Genomic DNA, 20,470 nt, shown 5'->3' with positions numbered 1-20,470 from the left:
GCCCCATTTTACTTTTCCCAGTGTGGTCCTTGTAGATTGCATTTCTCAAATGACAGTAAGCTGCTGACGATAAAAGTGCTTTGCATTCCCAAGCTAGGTGATTTCTAACAGCTACTTACCAAAAGACAGCACCATTTTACAATAGGAACTCAACACAGAAGGTACCATGGAAAGCCATTTTATTTATCCCTAGATAACTTTTAAAATAAAAGACTGTAATGGAACACATTTAGTACGATCACGTCCCCCTGAATGCCAGCAAGGCTTCGACTTTTACAGGCACAGGAAGCCACACAGAAGCCTAGTCTGTAGTATACATTTCTTCGTGGTCCTTCAATAGTGTTGCATGTACAAAATTTTCTGCTATTTTGCTTTAGCAAATGGCAACATAATTTAAAACTTTCATGTTTCCTATATGATACCTAAAATCCAGTCCTATATTTATAATAGAGTTAGAAAAATAAAAGCCTTAAAAATTTCATGGTATGGGTTCATGGTGCTAATCACATATCTCTTTGAACATAAGATTATTTTTAAAACTCCTACATAACAACCTCTGGTTTAATTTGGAAGGCTTAAGACTTGGAATCTAAGTTAGTGTACATATCAATTATTTGAGTTTTTATTTGCCTTGGGAGAGTTAAGCCCATTGTCACTGAATGAATGCCTTTCAAATATTAATAAATATGCTACAGTATTTACAAGCATCCTTGTACACTCTGACACTGACAGAAAGCTAAGCCACGGAGAGGAAGCACAGCCTTCCCAACAGCATGACTTCATTACATGTGGGACAAAAGGAACTGTTGCCCAGGCCTGGAGCGAGCGAGCTGGGGTGAGAACAGGGATGACTGCTCAGATATGCACATGTGCTCAGAGATGCAGCAGACTCCAACTGAGACCAGCCAGACTGCAACATTTTTGTTGTTGTTGGATTAGAAGTAAAACCTGAGCAGCAGGAAACCAGGACAAAAAGGAACACTGCACAGGGAGGCTGTTTTAGAAGGAAGAAGCTATGCCTAAAGTTAGACTAGGCTAAGGTTTTTTAAAACCAAGCTCCACAAGCTCCTAGTGAATTACCTAACTTAGGTGAAGTGTTGAAGGAGGGTGTACATATCATGCATATGGGAGGGTTAAATGTAAGAATTTGCTTTGGCAACCAAAATATGATGCTAATTTGATTTTTATGACTTTAAGTGTGCCATGTGCCCTTTCTTATACTGCTTCCTGCAAACTGTTTCATATGGACACATCATCCACTTGTCCTCTTTAATGTACTTGGCAAACCCTGTTAATGTTGTTGAAGAATTTACATTTTAATGCTCTAGTAAAATGTGATGATAATGCCCAAATCATCCTATATAGTAACATAGACCCAAAGAAGTGAAGTAAAAGAGAGATTTACTAGTTATTTGCTCTGTGAACAGAATGAAATTCTTCTTTGGGGGGGGTGTAGTTTTTTTATGTTTTAATAAAGACAGTAACTATTTATTAGTGTAAAAAGCACATTCTCCTAGGTGCATGTTTATGTACATATACAAATACCATTTCCTCCCCTGTGTACCCTTCCTGACAGTTATTTAAGAAGCTCAAGCCTGGAGGTCAGTAAAAAGGGGTAGGTCCCACCAAACAGTCAGATAGTCTTTTAGAAAATTTTATAAATGAGATTCACCCAATACAATTTTTAAATCGTTTAAATAGGAGTCTTTAAAATAATTCAAATACTTAAATAATCAATAAGGGTTCTCTGCTGGTCCACTAACATGCAAATTCAGATGAACTGTTAACATGCATTATTTTAGTCAATCAGTAAAGTTTATTTCATAAGTATAAGTAATTTTAAACCATTTTCTAAATTGTAAATTTCAATCCATTTAAAAACTACTACCGAAGCAGTCTTGAGGTATTACTGTTAATTTAGTATGGAAATGTCACTGTTTGTTAATGCAGGATGAGATGTGACTGCCATGCCTCTCATTAAATGGTGCTGTCATGGTGCTGACTACAGATGTGTCCTATGGCTTTCAGAAAATCATTGTGCATGTGCGTTAATTGATTTTCCAAACAGTAATAACAATTTGATTGGTTGGTCATCTTTTCTTCTAATTTTAAAAGAGCTAGATATTTTTCTTTTAAAATTCATTTATAAAAATAAATTTCGGTTTGAGACCTTAGATACTAAATTGTGGCTTAATTTAGTCATGATGGCTGCACTAAAAAGTTATGAAAAACACAGCTGACAATCATGAGCTCCAGCTCTTGTCCTGCAGCGTGGCCAATAGCTGGCACCTTACGCTGCTGCAGCCCTTCTCACAGTCAACCAGAATATACGCACTTCTTGACAAATCTTTAGCCTTCCTTTGTCTTGAGACTCCCACAAAACTTTGATTCTTAGACACTCATTATAAAACTATCAGTAACCATAATACATTCAAGATAGGGAATGAAAACCTATCCCCCACTTGGGAGACTCTGATCCATGGCACCGGGACAAACATGGCAGCTCAGTGAAAACAGCCACCCACACGGGCGTGTAGCTCACTCAGATGTTTTGCACTAGAATGCAGACATAAAGCCCCTTGTGTAATTTTTATCTCAGAGCAACAATAATTTAAAGATCAGTTGATAGTATCAGCAAATCCTTCTAGGTTTTGTGCTGTAGGACAATAAACAGCCCGGCCCGCCTCCAGGTACCTGGTGTGTGGCAGGGCTCTGGATCACTATGTACATGGGGTAGAAACACTGTCACGTGGAAATGCCAATATGACTTACTGCTTAGGACTGTGCTAATAGACACCTCTGTTAGGCTGATTTCTCATAGGAGAAGCTTTTTGCCTTAGTTAGGAAATTATTCGAAGAACAATAAAAAACTGAACTAAGGAAAAAGTTTCTGGCTTCCAAAGCCACAGATACACAAAAGCAGGTTTCAAACTACTGTCCTCTCTCAGTGCAAAGGAGCAATTGGCTGATCTGTCACATCATCCATCGATATAAACACAGCATTCAGTCTGTGGAACAATGTGATGCAGCAAAAAGTCTGATCTAATGCAAATTCAAGCCTATTAAATAAAACCATGGAAGGGAGAGACAGTCCGGTTCAGTGTTCTCGTGCACTGACGCCGACTCTGAACACAAAGGCAACTGAAAGGCATGAGGCTCAGATCTCATTGATCGTCCTCTCTGAAGGGCAGTACTCCGAGGGGCCTGGTGAGGACATATAGAAAGACTGTGTTTTCCTTTTTAATCGGGCTCTTTTGTTGGCCAACACCAGGCTGCGCCGGCTTGAACTGATGATTTCCGAAATGAACTTTTTGCAGTCCACACACACCTCCATAGTGCTCCAGTCCTCCATTAGCTCTTTGGGAAATTGGAGTTCTTCATCTGATTTGTCCACAGACTTAGATTTTGAGGAGAACCTGGGGGGAAAAAACAAAATATGCACTATTACTTACAGGTCTACTATAATACTAAGAAGATTAAAAAAAAAAAAAAAAAAAAGTAGGCCAGGCTTGGTGGCTCATACCTGTACTGTAATCCTAGCATTCTGGGAGGCCAAGGTGGGAGGATTGCTTGAGCTCAGGAGTTCGAGACCAGCCTGAGCAAGACCCCATCTCTACTAAAAATAGAAAAATTAGCTGGGTGTGGTGGTAAACACTTATAGTCCCAGCTACTTGGGAGGCTGAGGCAGGAGGATCATTTGAGCCCAGGAGTTTGAGGCTGCAGTGAGCTATGATGATGCCACTGGACTCTATCCAGGTGATAGAGTGAGACCATGTCTCTTTCAAAAAAAAAAGTAAATTTGTTGTCCAAACATTATGGAATACACGAGTGATTTAATCATGGTATGTTCTTCCAAAGAATTTCTTACTAGAGACAAGGCTCAAAAATATTTTTAGAAAAGAAACCTGGATATATGTTTTATTAAGAAATAAAATTGGCTGGGCGCAGTGGCTCATGCCTGTAATCCTAGCACTCTGGGAGACTGAGGCAAGTGGATCACTCAAGGTCAGGAGTTTGAAACCAGCATGAGCAAGAGTGAGATCCCGTCTCTACTAAAAATAGAAAGAAATTAATTGGCCAACTAAAAATATATAGGAAAAAATTAGCCAGGCATGGTGGTGCATGCCTGTAGTCCTAGCTACCTGGGAGGCTGAGGCAGGAGAATGGCTTTAGCCCAGGAGTCTGAGGTTGTTGTGAGCCAGGCTGACGCATGGCACTCTAGCCTGGGCAACAGAGTGAGACCATGTCTCAAAAAAAATAAAAAAAAAAAAAAAAAGAAAGAAAACTAAAAACTCTTAACCACCCTTCTAGAATTTTTGGAAAATAGACTAGTCACCTGATTACCATATATACATGGATGGTGAATTCCAACAACTAAAAATAAGATAAAATACTGATGATCCAGAAGAACTTAAGTTTCTTTCTCCAGGGATCTGGTGACCCTATGAACAGTGAACACTAGTTATAACTGTAGATGGTAGGTCAGACTTTAGGAAACTGAAGTAAATTTATCTTAATCCTATGACAGATCCTGAAAAATTATCTTTTCACCAGTTTTCTCGTCATTAGTGTATTTATCAAACACGCCTTGCCCTGTTCAACAATTCTGTATATTTTGGGTGATTGGTTATTTGAATTGCAGAAACCTGGAGTTAACCAGACCAAAATCATAATAAATGCTTTCAGGAATATTTGAGAAAACCCAGAATCACCTACTCATTTACTATTTTAATTAAACCAAACAAGATGCAACATGTAATACACAGTAAATTCAGAGCGGGTATAGGAAAAAACAGCTGTTATGTGCCCTGCCCTTGAGCCCACTGATAGTTCACACTCAGAGGTCATTACAGAGCAGTGGCATCTCAGGAGACAGAGTCCAAAAACAAGGGCAGGCATTTTAGGTACAAGTTTTGTGTTGGGTTCACAGCTTCCTCACCTCACTGGCCACAGCCTGACATGCGGCTGGTACACCAGACCTCAGCCTCTCAGCCCTGCCAGTGTGTGACTTCAGCCGGTCGACCTCTTTCCATCTTTCTTAAAGATCAACACTAACCTCATCCAACATTAAATGCAAGGGGTCTGGTACTCAGGCAATTTTTTTGTTTGTCTGTTTAAATTGCCAGCTCTTGGCATAAAGCTTTATTTCTGCCTTTATAATAGTAAAGTAAGCCAAAGCTATTGCAGACGTTGTAAACATGGGATTAAACAGATTTTCTTTCTAAATTAGAGAAGAAGAAGTGGCTTAGACAGTCACATGCAAGTTTTCAACTCCTCTGAAAACAAGGTCCATATTAAAGATGACTTGTAAAGGACACAATAAAGTAGTTATTTCAAAAGTATTGTAGAAAATATAAAAACTATGTGATGAAAGTATCCTTCAAGTAGCTAGCTATTATCCCTTGAAAAGTTACCTTTGGGGAATTTTTAGAGATTAGTGTGTAAATCTACAACTATATTAAAACCAAACAGGCTGGGTACAGTGGCTAATGCCTGTAATCCTGGTACTTTAGAGGCTGAGATGGGAGGATTGCCTCAGCCCAGGAGTTTGAGGCTGCTGTGAGCTATGATCCTGCCATTGCACTCCAGCCTGCGTGACAGGGCAAGACCTTGTCTCTTAAAAAAAACCCAAAAACCACCTCACCAACCAACTAAACCCCCTCGAGCCCAGCCCAAACACTGACACCTCACCAGGGTCCTCAAAAAGAGTGGTATTCTTCTTTTACAATGGTTGCATTGAAGACCCAAGCCCCTTGCTCACCTGGCAATGCTTCGAAGTGGCCGATGGTGGCCAGTAGGGGGTTTTTCTGACCGCATACAGCTTTCCCCTCTTTGCAAAGCAGAAGGTCCCAATGAAAAGATAGGAAGAGTGGAGTATGGCTTGGAGGGCAGCCGCATCTATTATCCCAAATAAAGCCAACAATGAGCAGTACTGTTAAAAAGGCAGAGTCATTAAAATGAACACAAGTTATAACTTGACCAAGCTCAGCTTACCTTTTTGCAGCACTGTGAGCACACCGGCCTGTATACGAAAGCAGAAGTGTTACTTGGTATGACAGAATGAAGGGGACTGTGGAGTTAGAGAAGCCAAAGGCTGCACAGTTGTGAATTTCTAAAATCAACTGCAAAAGCTCTCTGGTCCTTCTGTCAGAACGTAACAAATCGATACGCTGAGCACTGCCTGGAAGACAGTCAATCTGTAACCCTAACTCTGACACTGTTTCCTGTCAAAGGGCCAACGTGTACTGTTTGGGATTCTTTTACTTGTCTATTCAGAGACTACATGATAACCATATCTATTTTTTTTCTGTTCAAACATGACACATAATTAGAATTATCTTGGTTATGTAAAAGAAATAACATGTAGAGAAACATTTTCCAGGTTCAACACCAAATGCATGTTTGGTTCATCCTCTTGAGGAAATCAATATTCCTAACCGCAAGGCTAGCAGAAGGTAGCACAGCAGAATGGGCAGGAAGGCATAGTATTTCTCTCACATTTGTTACACCTGTCTTCTCATCAATCACAAAACACCTTACCTCTTACAGAACTGACAGGTATAAGACCAGGTGAAGAAGGAAAACCTCCTGGTTCGGCAACAAAAGCAGAGCTAAAAAATACAAATTTAAAAGGAGAAAAGAAGCATTGCTAACACCTAATTTCCATGTTTGAATGTACTTTACATTTATACATTGGGGAAGTCGAATGGAGGAAGTAGACAGGAGGAGGAAGAGAATTCAGAATTCCTGTTTATAACAGTTGGCGCTCTGTTGATACTGATAATCTGGGTTTGCATTTAATTATAATTCTATTTTAAAAGGTAATAAAAAGCCACAGCTCTCAAGTGTCTCACCATCATGGAAGCAATCTTAAGGTTTTAAAAACTCTCTTCTGTTTCTCAGATAAAGGACCTTTACAGGTCCTTTAAAAGTATAAAGACTAAATACAGACATGGTTTGATGAAGGTTTATGATTATTATGGTTGTTTTAAAACCTTCCACAGATTTTGATTTCTAAGAGAGAAACAAAAAGACTACCTTCTTGTGAGTGAGGCAGAACAGGGACTGTCCAGTGGAGTATGAACATCTACTTCCTATGATCCCCTAAAACTGTCCTGTACCACCTGGCTGGCAGGCAACTCTCCTAGGAGGCCATGCATAGGACTGGCCATTCTTTCTACCCTTCTCATCAATCAATGTGAAACAGCTCTACCTTTCCTTTTTTCAGGGCAGTGTAGACATCTTTATACTGTTGGTATTTTTCCAGCTCTGCCTTCACCAGCACCTGACGAATATGCATCACTTCTTCAACAGTAAGAGCAAGGCATTCCACTGGGTAGCAGAATTCCTCCTGAAATTCAAAATGCCACATGAATAAGAAACTCCCACCCTGTTTTGGAAGTGCAAAATTTCCCTTCAGATCAGACACCTGGTTAGTAGCTTCAGAGAAGAGGTTTCCCAGTGACCACTGGGACAGACCTGGCTCCCTCTGGGGACCACACCATTTCTAATTACACAGAGAAACACAGATGACAGAAAACATCTGGGGACCCTGTGAAATACTATAGCCTATCAAAATTTCCAATAAACGAAAGTTCCTCATATTTGTTCAGATATTCCACCACCAGTAACTCTATATCATTAGGCAGAGCTATGTGTCTGCTTAAAATGGTGAAAAAAATGTTGTTCTAAAACAATTTTATGTCAGTTCCTATGATTATGCAAAGACATTATTTAGTGTTGTGTTATACACTATATACTAACAGATAAGTAGCAAATTTACAACATTGGTCCTGTTTTTTAAAACTGGTTTGTGGTACCCAGAATAGCCGAAAGAAGGGGGTTAGTAATTTATACTGACAAGCACTATCGAGTGATCAGTTACATCAGCACACCTTGACACACTAATGGTGTGACTGGATCAGGAACACGGATGTATCGGAGCGGTTCCATAGGAAAGGCGTTCTCGCCAGGCTGCTCCACGGCTCTCCAGAGCTCTCTTATGACTTTTCCACAGCTGCTGAATGCATAGTCAGCATTGGAAAGACGTGGAGAAATTCAAAGGAATTTCATAATAAATATTTATGTTGGCTGCCTTATGTTAATGGTTTCCCTAAAAACAGCAGAAGTGCTGATGTAACAGATCCCACTGAATAAGAGCCTCAGGCCCATCCGCTCCCCATCCGGCCGGCACTTGATTGGTGGATCTCAGAGAAAGAAAGAATGGTCTTGTGCATTTGGACCCTGCCAGGCTTCAAGGGGCCATTGTGGTGCAGTGACACTGAAACCCCATGTCCTCAGCACAAGCACATTACCATTCACTCCCACACACAGCATTCTCACAGGCATCCTGGAGTCCAGCAAGCCAAGTGAGAAAGCACATGACTGTAAGTGCAGGCAGTTTATGGAGTCTGAACATTCAGTTCTTTCAGCTAAAGAAAGAAAAATAAACCTAGTTGCAAACTTGACAAACATTAGCATTTACTAAAAAAAAAAATAGTAGTATGACGAACTATTGCTTCTTACTAAAAATCAATCAAAATCATCTCTGTTCGTGCTCGCTTCGGCAGCACATATACTAAAAATCATCTCTGTTCAAACTATCTTAAGGAAGATTAAATTTGCTTAAAACTATTTCAAAGAACAATTCTGCAACTGGAGTTTTAAGATGAGGAGTTTATTAGTATTTAGAAGGCAGGGAAATAGCTTATTCAGAAAGATTACATCATTTGCTCCAAGACACTGAAAATACTCATAAAAAAATCACCCATCACAAAATTTTCTCTTTCAATGGGAACTGCTTTTAAAGATGACAGGATTAAATTGGCATGTTCAGTTTCTAGCCTGATTTGCTCCACCCTGAGAAAAGAAAGTAGTATCAAGTGGGAACAATGAACTGCCTTTTTGAAGATTAGGCCATTAAAAAACTGTGCACTAAATAAGTAGTGCCAGTTGAAATATCTCAATGACTGCTTTGCCCAGCTTTTATAGCATTTCAGAAGAAGTTTTCCTATGATCATTTTTATTCATCAGTAATGAGTATGACTTTGGTACATTTTCTGACAGCTAATTATACGATGAAATTGCTAAGCTGCAACATAATAATTAATGTATGTATCTAGAAATAACCAGATAACCAGGTTTGTTATTGTGCATGCTCAGAAAATAGCAAACAGTGCCAATTTAATTAACTTTACGCCTAGAATATCTGAGCTAGTAAACATTTCAGGTGGATGATATCATTCTTTTTTACTTGTGGGGATATCCTAGCACACACAATAAACCTGACAGCCTGTACTTCTCTCTCTTCAGTCTTAAGTCACAAAAGGCTTAGTCAAGCATACTTTCAACTTAATGCTTTGAACCACGTGCAAATCTAGTACTTCATAGGATAAAATTAAAAATTATGGATTTTTGCTTGTTTTCTTGTTCTTTTTAGAAATTTCAAACAGACTACCCTTTAATAAAATAATTTTCATCTGGCCAAATGCTAATGTTTTAATTCTGGAGCTTTCCCAAGGACAACAAAACTTTAATGCAACATGAAAGAAAATGACAAATAGTTACTAGAATGGTTACTAATGCTCCAAAATGTAAACAGCACTTAGGGCTCCAAGGAGAGCGATAGTCTGGCCCCACCACGATGCTGTGGCGGGCCCCAGCACAGCTCTAGTTCCCTTGGCTGACTGTTTCAATGTGACCCTCAAATTTAGGAAAGGGAGGCTAAATCTGAAAGAGTTTAAATAAAGATTACAATATGCTATAGGAACAGACATGCCTTTAAAACTTGCTTTTATGCATATAACTTAAATTGCTGAGATTTTGTTGAATATACTGGTTATATTTTGCCATTCAGAAGGGGTCAGAGTTAGGCAGCACAGAGGTTAGAGAGATAATATAACATTTTGGTTATTGAGCCACAGAGAGAAATGGGAAGAGTTATCTTTTATACACTGGTCTTGATTAGTAAAACCTTCATAAATAAGTAACAGATATTTGAAAATTATCCAAAATAAACATTGGTTTTTGAGTTTTCAATAAATCAAAGGGAGGCAAATTTAAATTAAAATAGCAACTATTAAGTTTAATTACTCTTCTGGGGGGGTTTCAAATTCAACTTTAAAACTAAAAGTGAATCCTTTCTTTGCCACGAGTAGCACGTGGACTTAGTGCACAGGGTCCCTGTCTGGGGAGGATTGATAATAAAACGCCAGGAGGTCTCCAGTGGTGGCAGGAGGAGTGGCAGGAGTTAAAAAGCCCCTCCAGTCCTGACCAAAGGACAGATCCAAAGGACAGATCTCCATAGGCCAGATCCAAAATGGAGAAAGGGAAGGTGGTTTCCTCAGTACTTCAAGACAAAGAACAGAGAAAGGAATGTATTGTGTCACATTTACATCCCCAGTCTCCTTTCTATACCAAATGGGTACGAAAGAATAACAAAGAAACCAGCTGAGGGGTCATCTGTCAAGGACAAGTTTAGTAAATAAAGGGCCAGGAGTCCACAAAGGCTGCTCCACAGCACCTGCTACACTGGGGTGGAAGAGGCTCCATGTGGGCCCACGGCTTTCTATTTCACTTACAAATGGGAAGGTTCAAATAATTGTAAAATATATCATTCTGTTTAAAAATCTCAAATAACAGTAATAAAATGGAGATTTAAAATATTTTAAATAACCACATCAATAAAAAGAAAACAAAATTTCTCTCTTTAGAGATGTAATACTGTGTTCTTTACAACATAGCTTTGTGACAGGTGCTGAGAACACACAGGTTTCCTGAGCCAAGGGAGGCCCATCCTCTGGGTCCGTGCCTGTGGGGCTCTTGGTGGGGTGTGCAGGAAGCGGTGGAGGACAGGGTGGGGGCATCCACTGTGGCTACCTGGCCTGGCAGGAGGCTGTTCTGCCCACTGAGTGAGTGAGCAAATGCTCTTCTGATGGCAGTGGGGCAAGAGGAAAGCACCCATGGCCCTAGGGGTGCCTCCTACACATGGAGAAAGGGGGCCCCTGCTATGTAAATAGGTCACATGAAGAGACAAACATCCACAGGTCCCTCTAATCTGATGCTGCATTTTGAGTTTGTTGTCCTTTCAAAGTTATTTCCCTCTCAGCTGAGATCATGGCATGATCTATGCATCCTACACAAGACTGGAATCAACGATCAGAAGCAAAGTACCCGTCTAAGCTGTTAATTTTTGCAGAGTGCAGTAGCTGAAGTATCATTGTCAAAGAGATAGAGAGAATAAAATGATTCCCAGAACCAGCAGAAAGAGGCCAACCTTTGAGGATTTCCACCTGCTGGTAAAAGCTCTCTCACACAGATAATACATAGCCCCTGCTACCCCAAATATGGCTGCTTCGACAGGGTGAGAGCTGAGCAGAGAAGCTGTTTGTATGGTAGAAAAAAGTGGGCGAAAAGGCGTCCTTGGCCATACACTGGTTATCCTAGGCACCTGAACAACAGATAAGGGGAAAAAGAAAATGGCAAGGGGAAAAGAAAAGGAGAAAATAATGCTGAACATGAGTGACCTACAAATAGTGATTACAGATCGTGAAAGAAAAACAAAACAAAAAACACCATGAAGACGATAATGGTCCATGCCAACATGTGCATCCATATGTATAAATCAGTAAGCAAGCAACGAAGTCATTCCTGGAGAATCTTAGAGTTGACACAGCAAAGATTTAAATTTAGGATTTTTCTAACTTGGTAGCCCTGGGAACACTCTGAGTCTCCTAAATGGGGCTTGCTGGGACATAGGACAGAGGCAACTGCCCCTGTGCCCAAGAAGGCATGGACTGGCTTCTAGGGAGTATATGCCAGGTAGCTGCTTGCTCCTGCCCCTGGGAAGACAGTAGAGACAAGTTGCTTTTCGACGTGATGGGCAATCACCCTCAGTTATTTGACTAAATGATGAAAAAAAATTCATTTTAAACATCCTAAAGAAGGATGACATAAAAATAAAAATTATCGACAACAAAAACATTACTGACATTTTCAATTGGGCTGTTATAAATACAAAATGATTCCTTGCCTTCTAAAATGCAGGTAAAATTTTAAACTAATTACCACACTTTAAGAAATAATACTTACCAAGCTATAGGACATTACTAAAAGGTGTGATTTTATGGATTTCCCAAGGTAAGCTACTAGCAAGAAAAGTTACTGCTTTGAGGGGACAATCATTTTGTCTCAGCTGGTGGCTGGAGGCTGCTGGAGGGAGCCATCCTTTCCTCCTCTCATGTGGACTTGCTGTTCTTTGCCCTTTGACCTGAATACCATCTAGTGTTGACCAGAGGTGCTCTCCTATTGCCTGTTCACAGAGACCTTTTTCAGTGATTGCAAACTAGTTCATCCTGCCCTCCTTCCTTCTTCACAAAAAAAGCTCAGAGCCTGACTAAGCAGATACTAAAAGTTCAGCTTCACCAAGAAAGACACGTTCATGGGCTTTTGGTATGGGCTGAAGGTCTTGGCATAACTTCTGTTATTAGCTGAAACTACTCTGTAGTTAATAGTTCTTTTACATTGATAATTTTTTAATTTAAGTCTAACCTCAACAATAAGGTTTTCTGATCACAAAGGCCAGGTATGTAGTTGAATGACAGAGTGGCTTCTAGGAAAAGCTAAGAGAAGAAAAGAATATCCTAATTGTTGAACTTTGAAAAATAATCAGAGCTCTCTCACATATATATATAGATATAGATATATATTCATATACGTTTTTATTTTTTTTATTTCAGCATCATATATTTTTGAATTGTGACAATAACCATATCTTTTGGTAAGCAACAACTTATTCACATTAATAAGTCTTTGGATTTCACCGTTTGACCCTGTCTTGGTCAGAGGCGCTTTCCTGTTGGTGACCCACTGCCAGACAGCAGTGCTCTGGTGATTATTAGGAGCTGGAGGAATGCTACCAGGAAGAGCCATACACTCATTAGTTCTTTAGGCTGTTATTGTGGAATAGAGATGACTGATCAAATTTCAGCACTCTGTGCTCTGTTCAAACTCCCTGTCTTTACAATAATCACACTATCTCCCTCTACTTTGAGAGAAGAACATCTGTTGTTGCTTCATTTGAAACCCTGGTGACTCATCACAGCTTAGGAAAAAATGGATTTAAGCATTTTTAGTATTTTTTATTCACAAATATTTGAAAAAACACTAGGTATCAGATTGTAGGGAGAATATCAATTGAAGCCTTGCATCTCGCCTACAAATATTTCTGAAGCCAAGTGGGACTACACAAGAATCTTTGCAGACCTCCTTTGGCTGGTGGATCTATTAGATCTTCCTGGAAGGGCCTGTGTGCTGTCCCACTGTCCTGAGAAATGAGAAGCCACTACAAGAACCTGCAAGTCTCTGGAAAACAGCAAAAATTGTTAACCAGTCCAAATATCAGCTTTGGTCCCAATATCACAAAACATACTAGAAAACAATGTATAATACAATGGTTATTAATGGATCAAACTTCTCCCTTCCCTTCTGCCTCAATAAAATTGTTTACTGTAGTAGTAATATTTTGCTATAATTTTTTATAAGCTTTCAACAATTTTTAAATGAAAGGAAACCTTTGAAAGGAAGAAAGCATTTCTTTAACCACCTGGGTCGGCGCCCCCGGCCGCGACGCCTGGCCCGCAGCCGCACCACGGGCGCTCGGCGCGCGCTGCCATGGACGGCGCGGCCGTCTGCGCGTGCGCGTGGAAACCTCCAAGCCCTGAACGCCTGTCCTGCTTCACAGGCAGCTCTACTTGTCATGTAAATCAGAACAGGTAACATGTACATGTATGTTTTCATTATGTTATTTTTAAATGTTCACAATTTTATTTTGATAAATGAAAAATTAAAAAAGTCATAGCACGCTGTCGGCTGCAGTCGCTGTGCGCGCTCATCTGTGGCTGCCGGCCACAGTCAACACTTGTACCGAAGTGGTTAATAATAATCCATACTTTTAACCACTGATAAATCTCCTAAAAAAAGTGCTCAAAATGAATGCAAACTGATCAACTTTCATTTAGATTATGATTAGCATTTGTTTTCTTTAGTTAGTAAATAAATAAGTTATTCACAGTTTATTGTAACCTTTAGAAGTTTTACTCTCCTCATCGCCTTTGTGAGGAAGCCAGTGACCCGGTCTCCCCGTGCCCACGCCCCGCGCAGCCGGGCCCGCGCAGCCCCCGCGCAGCCCCCCCGCGCAGCCCCCGCGCAGCCCCCCCCCCCCCCCCCCGCGCAGACCCCCCCCCCCACTTACGAGCGAGCGCGAGCTCTGCCTGGACGGCGGCAGGAACTGCCTCACGTTCGTGGGCGTTTCCTTCTCGATGGAATGACGTCTTTGGGGCGGCTGCCTTCTCTCTGGCTGCGGTGTTGAGGATATGGGCAAGAATTTCGGAGGCTCTAAAGATTTAACCAAATGAAATAAATTCTGTTACAAAATATACATCTTATATTTTGAATTTTTGAACAGAAAACATTTTGTCATTGTGACAAACACTGCCTTCAAAGACAAAGTTTTTTCCATTGGAGAGATATGCCTCAGATTTGCACAAATGCCCTGTTACACAAAATTTTATAATTATAAAATCTCAGTTATTACTTTAAAAACATGTAAAAATATGTATTCTGTGTGGCCAAAAATTCATACCAAATCATACCAAAATTCTCAAGTGTACCCTCTTTTCTCATTCTCCTTTTTAAAGCTAGGATATGGAAAACTCCTCTTTCTATATATTTAGGTTGGTGCAAAAGTAATTGTGGTTTTGGACTATGAATTTCAAATCATTATAATTCGGCTCAAACACATCTTTATTAATCAAAATAGGAACCATTACAATCAACACATTTTTACCAATAAGAAATAAGTTTGCTTCTTCCTGTAGCATAAAAATTTGTGCTTTAGCATTCCATGAACTCTTAGAAAGCATTTTCTATATCCTGCTGGTTGAGAAAACGTTTCCTCTGCAAAAAGCTGTCAAGAGGCTTGAAGAAGTGGTAGTTGGTTAGTGAGAGGTCAGGTGAATATGGCGGATGGGGCAAAACTTCGTAGCCCATTATGTTATTAATGGGCTACGAAGTTTTGAACTTTTGAAGTGTTGGTTGTGTGACCAGTTGACAGTTGTCGTGGAGAAGAATTGGGCCCTTTCTGTTGACCAATGCCAGCTGCAGGTGTTGCGGTTTTCAGTGCATCTCGTCAATTTGCCAAGCATAGTTCTCGGGTATAATAGTTTCATTGGGATTCAGAAAGCCGCAGTGGATCAGACTGGCAGCAGACCACCAGACAGTGACCGTGGTGCAAGTCTGGCTTTGGAAAGTGCTGTGGAACTTCTTCTTAGTCCAACCACTGAGCTGGTCTTCGCTGGTTGTCATATAAAATCCACTTTTCATCACATCACAATCCAATGAGAAATGGTTCATTGTAGTTGTGTACAATAAGAGAAGATGACACTTCAACGATTTTTTTTATTTTCGGTCAGCTCATGAGGCACCCACTTAGCAAGCTTTTTCCCCTTTCCCATTTGCTTCAAATGCCTAATGACTATAGAATGGTCGATGTTGAGTTCTTTGGCAACTTCTTGTGTAGATTTAAGAGGATCAGCTTCAATGATTGCTCTTAATTGGTGGTTGTCAACTTCTGGTGGCCGGCCACTGCGCTCCTCACCTTCAAAGCTCTCATCTCCTTTGCAAAACTTCTTGAACCACCAGTGCACTGTACGTTCGTTAGCAGTTCCTGGGCCAAATGCATTGCTGATGTTGCTGGTTGACCCCGCTGTTTTACAAACCATTTTTAACTTGAATAAGAAAATCGCTCAAATTTGCTTTTTGTGTAAGATCATTTCTATAGTCTAAAATAAATATAAAATAAACAGCAAGTAATAAGTCATTAGCAAAAAAACATAAAGTGAGAAATGTGCATTAAAATGATGTATAACATAACCACATTTATTTAAGAATGTATTCCAACATCAAAGGGCAAATTTCAACGATGCTAAACTGTAATTACTCTGCACCTACCTAAATAGTTATCAAGTTATTTTGTCCTTAGGTTTAAATTAAGCTGTACTTAAATTGCAAAAAGTAAATTTCAGCTTTGATGTAATATTGTACCATTGTTCTCCACTGCCTCGTAATATTTTGGGATGGTGTTTAACAGAAGAATGTTTTAGTGCCTGAATGATTTTGGATTCACATTTTGAAAACATAAGGAGAACACTAGAAATAAATTATGCTGTCAGAGTTTTATTTAGTATTTCTTCCTATTCTATCTGCAAAGTAAAGCTGCTTCAATGGCGTGGGTGAGGAAAGTGAGAGTCAACACAAAGTTCAATGTGATCCATCTATTTGGACAGTCCCACCAAGAGAAATCACTAAAGGAAAACAACGAACACAATTTCTACAGTCAAGAAAAGATACAGAAATCCATTATGTGATTTAATTAGGTCCCTATTATATTTAATGGGCTTGGCCAAATACCAATTACAGATAAGAACCAAGGCCAGCTTCTATTGCTTTTTATATAATCTGTTTAAATAATCAAAATACTATTTAAAGAATTTAAACCACTAAAATCTCCACATGTATAAGACATCAAGCCAATATTCTAAGGTATCCTTAATATATAATTAATTAATTTTTAACCCTTCCTAATGATCTTATAGATGAAAAAGATTACTAAAAGCCTTTAGAAATCCCTTTAGATATCTGTGTTTGGAATCCATTGTCTGAAGAGTTATAAAAGTGTTTTCACTGTCTGTAGGTGTACGTGGATATGGGGGTATGTGTGTCTGTGCAGGTGGGGTGGGGTGGGGGAAGGAAAGGCAGGGAGAGATAACAAATATGGCTGCCTAGGGCTTCTGGTTTAAATTTGGATAAGGAGGTAATAAATCTAAAAAAATATACATGCATACACACAGTTGATTTATTTCCTGTAACTATTATCTATAAACACAAATGTGCCTGATCTGTTACCAGTTAAGAACCTTAGGCCTGGTTATCAGTTGAGCCTACCCTATGATGCCAACCTAGGAAAATAAAAGAGTATTTCTTCTCCTGACCAGTGAAAAGCCAGGGTTGGTTCTTTCTACCCAAAATGCTCCCAGGGCACTTTGGGATCCCTGTTCTAGGTCGATTGTGTTTTGTAAGGTATCCAACTCTAGTTCTTTGCACCATGAGTACTCACTCTTCCTGGTAGATGCCACCTCCAATACTGGATCTTCAAGCAAGGAGGGAGACACGCTGCTGCTGCTGGACGACTTGCGCAGAGTTTCCTCCTGAGAAAGAATGGGCAGAGCAACAGAGACTTCTTAGACATTAGTGTTCTCATGCTACTTAATAACATTTTACTGTTACACAGTTATTTTAAGATGAGGCAACAAATTATAATGTCAAAGGTTCAAGTCAAGTTGAAGACAAACTAAAACAGGTCTGAAATTAGGCAGTTCTGGGTTTGGGTCCTGGCTTTGTGACACTGAGCAAGTTTCTCATCTTAGTCTCACCGATTGTGAAAGAGGGTGTATAATACCATTTCTCCATAGGGTTATATGAAGGATTAAATGAGGTAATGCATTCAAAATGCTTAACACATTAACTGGAACATAACAAATGGTGGTTAACAGTATTATGGGAAAATGTAACACACTTATAAACGTAATAGACTATGAGCCATAAGGGGACAGATGCAGGGTCTGCTATGTTTACCACCCAGTACCAAACCCATCACTTAGTAAGTAATGAATTAATGTCTGTTGAATGAGTGTGTGAAAATAAACATTTAATGAAATGTCATACGAGCCTACAAAAATATCTATGTTGTGCCAGATAAGGAATTTAAGTTACTATTACCTGTGAAAAGAGACTTTACTTTGTTTTAGACTAAACCAAAATGAAGCACAATATTTATTCATGAAATATTTACTAAATATTAAGTGACAGGAAATATATACAAACTAGAAAACAACTTGTAATTTCCACTATAATATCTATAGAATACTACTAAATATTTTTAAATACAGAAGGAGGAAAATTAGAAAAATATGTTTCACTCATGACAATGTGAGATATTGAAAATTCTCTTTGACCTTCTACTTACAGTAACTTTGGGAATTAGCCATTCACTAAACACAGGCTTTACCTAGAACCTACGGCTGGAATCAGTAGTTTCAAACAAGCTGCAATACAAAGGATCTGATCAAAGAATAAGAGAAAAAAAGGCATAAACCACACAGTTCAAACAATTAAAGTTTGAACAGTGACCTTCACACCCTTGGGACTTACCACGAAGAACAAACCAAGCAATGTAAGCAAAGCTTCTATGTCAGATACAGTGTAGGTCACATAAATCTCCAAAAAAGCAAGCAAGCAATTAGAACAATCTCCTGTGTATGGAAGGTCAAAAGGAAATAAAAGCCAAGAGTATTTCTTAGGAAAAGAAACAAAGGAATTATATATAGTACTTCCCAAATAATTATCTGATAAGATGGGTGCTACCCTGACTAAAATAGGAGGAACCATTCCCCATTCCTCTACTTCACACACATTAGTTCACCTTCCCTAGAAACATTTTAAAAATTTTGTTTATTTATTTTTATTTTTTAAATTTATTTTTATTTACTTTAGTCTCACTCTGTCACCCAGGTTGCAGTAAAGTGGTGTGATCATAGCTCACTGTAGTCTCTAACTCCTGGGCTCAAGTGATCCTCCAGCTTCAGCCTAAGTAGCTAGGGCTACAGGTATATGCCACCATGCCTGGCTAATCTTAAAAATTTTTTGTAGACATGGGCTCTCACTATGTTGCCCAGGTAAGTCTCGAACTCCTGGCCTCGAGTGATCCTCCCACCTCGGCCTCCCAAAGGCTGGGATTACAGGCAGGAGCCACCACATGTGGCCTCAAGGGAAACATTTTTAAAGTTAATTTACGTGTTGTTACCTTTGTTAGTGTTAAGGGAGAAACGAATCATGTTTCTTTATTCACAGGTGGGACCCAGTTATAAAGTTAAATTCTGTATAATAAAATTATTATACTTATTTCTATTTAAAAAACTAAAAAAGCTCCATAAATAATTAAATCAAGTCAGTCAGAATGAAGTCTTTTTTAAGCAAATGAAAAAGATCAATAATTTTATGACCACAACTGTTAAAATTCCAAAGAGAACTGAAAATACAAGAAAGTATAATGTTCTACATTTGACGGTGTGGAGTCAGGGTACACCACTACACTTCCAGAGCTGACATTTCTACCCAGCTCAAAGCATGTCAACATCGGTGTGCCCCTCACCTGTACTCTGTATTTCACGTCCTTTTTTTTTTTTTTTTTTGAGACAGAGTCTCGCTTTGTTGCCTAGGCTAGAGTGAGTGCCGTGGCGTCAGCCTAGCTCACAGCAACCTCAAACTCCTGGGCTCAAGCAATCCTTCTGTCTCAGCCTCCCATGTAGCTGGGACTACAGGTATGAGCCACCATGCCGGGCTAATTTTTTCTATATATATTAGTTGGCCAATTAGTTTCTTTCTATTTATAGTAGAGACGGGGTCTCGCTCTTGCTCAGGCTGGTTTCGAACTCCTGACCTCGAGCAATCCGCCCGCCTCGGCCTCCCAGAGAGCTAGGATTACAGGCGTGAGCCACCGCGCCCGGCCTTCACATCCTTTTTACACACACACTGACCTCCAAAACAAGGAGATCGATGGAGGGAAGCTTCCCTGGAGGGGGTTATTTTTCTATCCTTCAGACCTTTCCAACTTTCAGAACTTTCTATCCTTAATCTTGATGAAGCACTATAAAACCTCAAAGATGGATTTTCTCAGCATCACTTCTGATCTTTAAAGTGACTAGTAATTCTAGTACTTTGGGAGGATTGCTTGAGGTCAGGAGTTCAAGACCAGCTTGAGGCCGGGCGCGGTGGCACATGCAAGATATCCATGTAACAAAAAAATTTTACCCCCTTAATATTCTGAAATTAAAAACAACAAAAGAAAACCACATAGTATATTTATATATTTTTTTGAGACAGAGACTTGCTCTGTTGCCTAGGCAAGAGTGCTGTGGCGTCAGCCTAGCTCACAGCAACCTCAAACTCCTGGGCTCAAGCGATCCTGCTGCCTCAGCCTCCCAAGTAGCTGGGACTACAGGCATGCACCACCATGCCCGGCTAATTTTTTCTATATATATTAGTTGGCCAATTAATTTATTTCTATTTATAGTAGAGACGGGGTCTCGCTCTTGCTTAGGCTGGTATTTTTAAAAATGCTTTTACAAAAAGGAAACAATAATTAAGGTCTGGCATTAGAATCTCATATATGTTAATTTATACAATGGACATACGGTATACTGAAATGTTACAGATATCAAGAATTGTTTTAAACTTTAAATTGCTCCCCAGAAGTTGTTGATGGTCCTCTGCTCCTGCATGCCCAGGACAGGCAGCTGCAAGCAATTTTCTGAATGCTTGGAAACTAATCTTCTCAAGGATTTGTTTTTGCCCC

At 39.6% G+C, this 20,470-nt stretch overlaps 1 protein-coding gene across 2 annotated transcripts in view; it reads right to left on the bottom strand.

Annotated features, from left to right (window-relative positions):
- Positions 1-162: 162 nt before the first annotated feature.
- SPIRE1 (spire type actin nucleation factor 1) overlaps positions 163-20,470 on the bottom strand; it is a 182,625-nt gene continuing 162,317 nt past the window's right edge. Inside the window, exons 10-17 of one of the 2 annotated variants that reach the window (XM_012746047.2) lie at positions 17,174-17,264; positions 14,252-14,394; positions 11,276-11,449; positions 7,214-7,351; positions 6,541-6,611; positions 5,995-6,022; positions 5,762-5,898; positions 163-3,416 (exon numbers count right to left, since the gene is read on the bottom strand). In XM_012746047.2, the coding sequence (XP_012601501.2) occupies positions 3,158-3,416; positions 5,762-5,898; positions 5,995-6,022; positions 6,541-6,611; positions 7,214-7,351; positions 11,276-11,449; positions 14,252-14,394; positions 17,174-17,264 (1,041 nt within the window). In that variant the 3' untranslated portion in view covers positions 163-3,157. The remainder of the gene's footprint in view (positions 3,417-5,761; positions 5,899-5,994; positions 6,023-6,540; positions 6,612-7,213; positions 7,352-11,275; positions 11,450-14,251; positions 14,395-17,173; positions 17,265-20,470) is intronic. The other variant, XM_012746049.3, reaches the window with a different exon arrangement.

Source organism: Microcebus murinus, chromosome 17 (assembly GCF_040939455.1).
Source record: "Microcebus murinus isolate Inina chromosome 17, M.murinus_Inina_mat1.0, whole genome shotgun sequence".
Classification (NCBI taxonomy): Eukaryota; Metazoa; Chordata; class Mammalia; order Primates; family Cheirogaleidae; genus Microcebus; species Microcebus murinus.
This window is presented reverse-complemented; position numbering and strand designations above follow the sequence as displayed.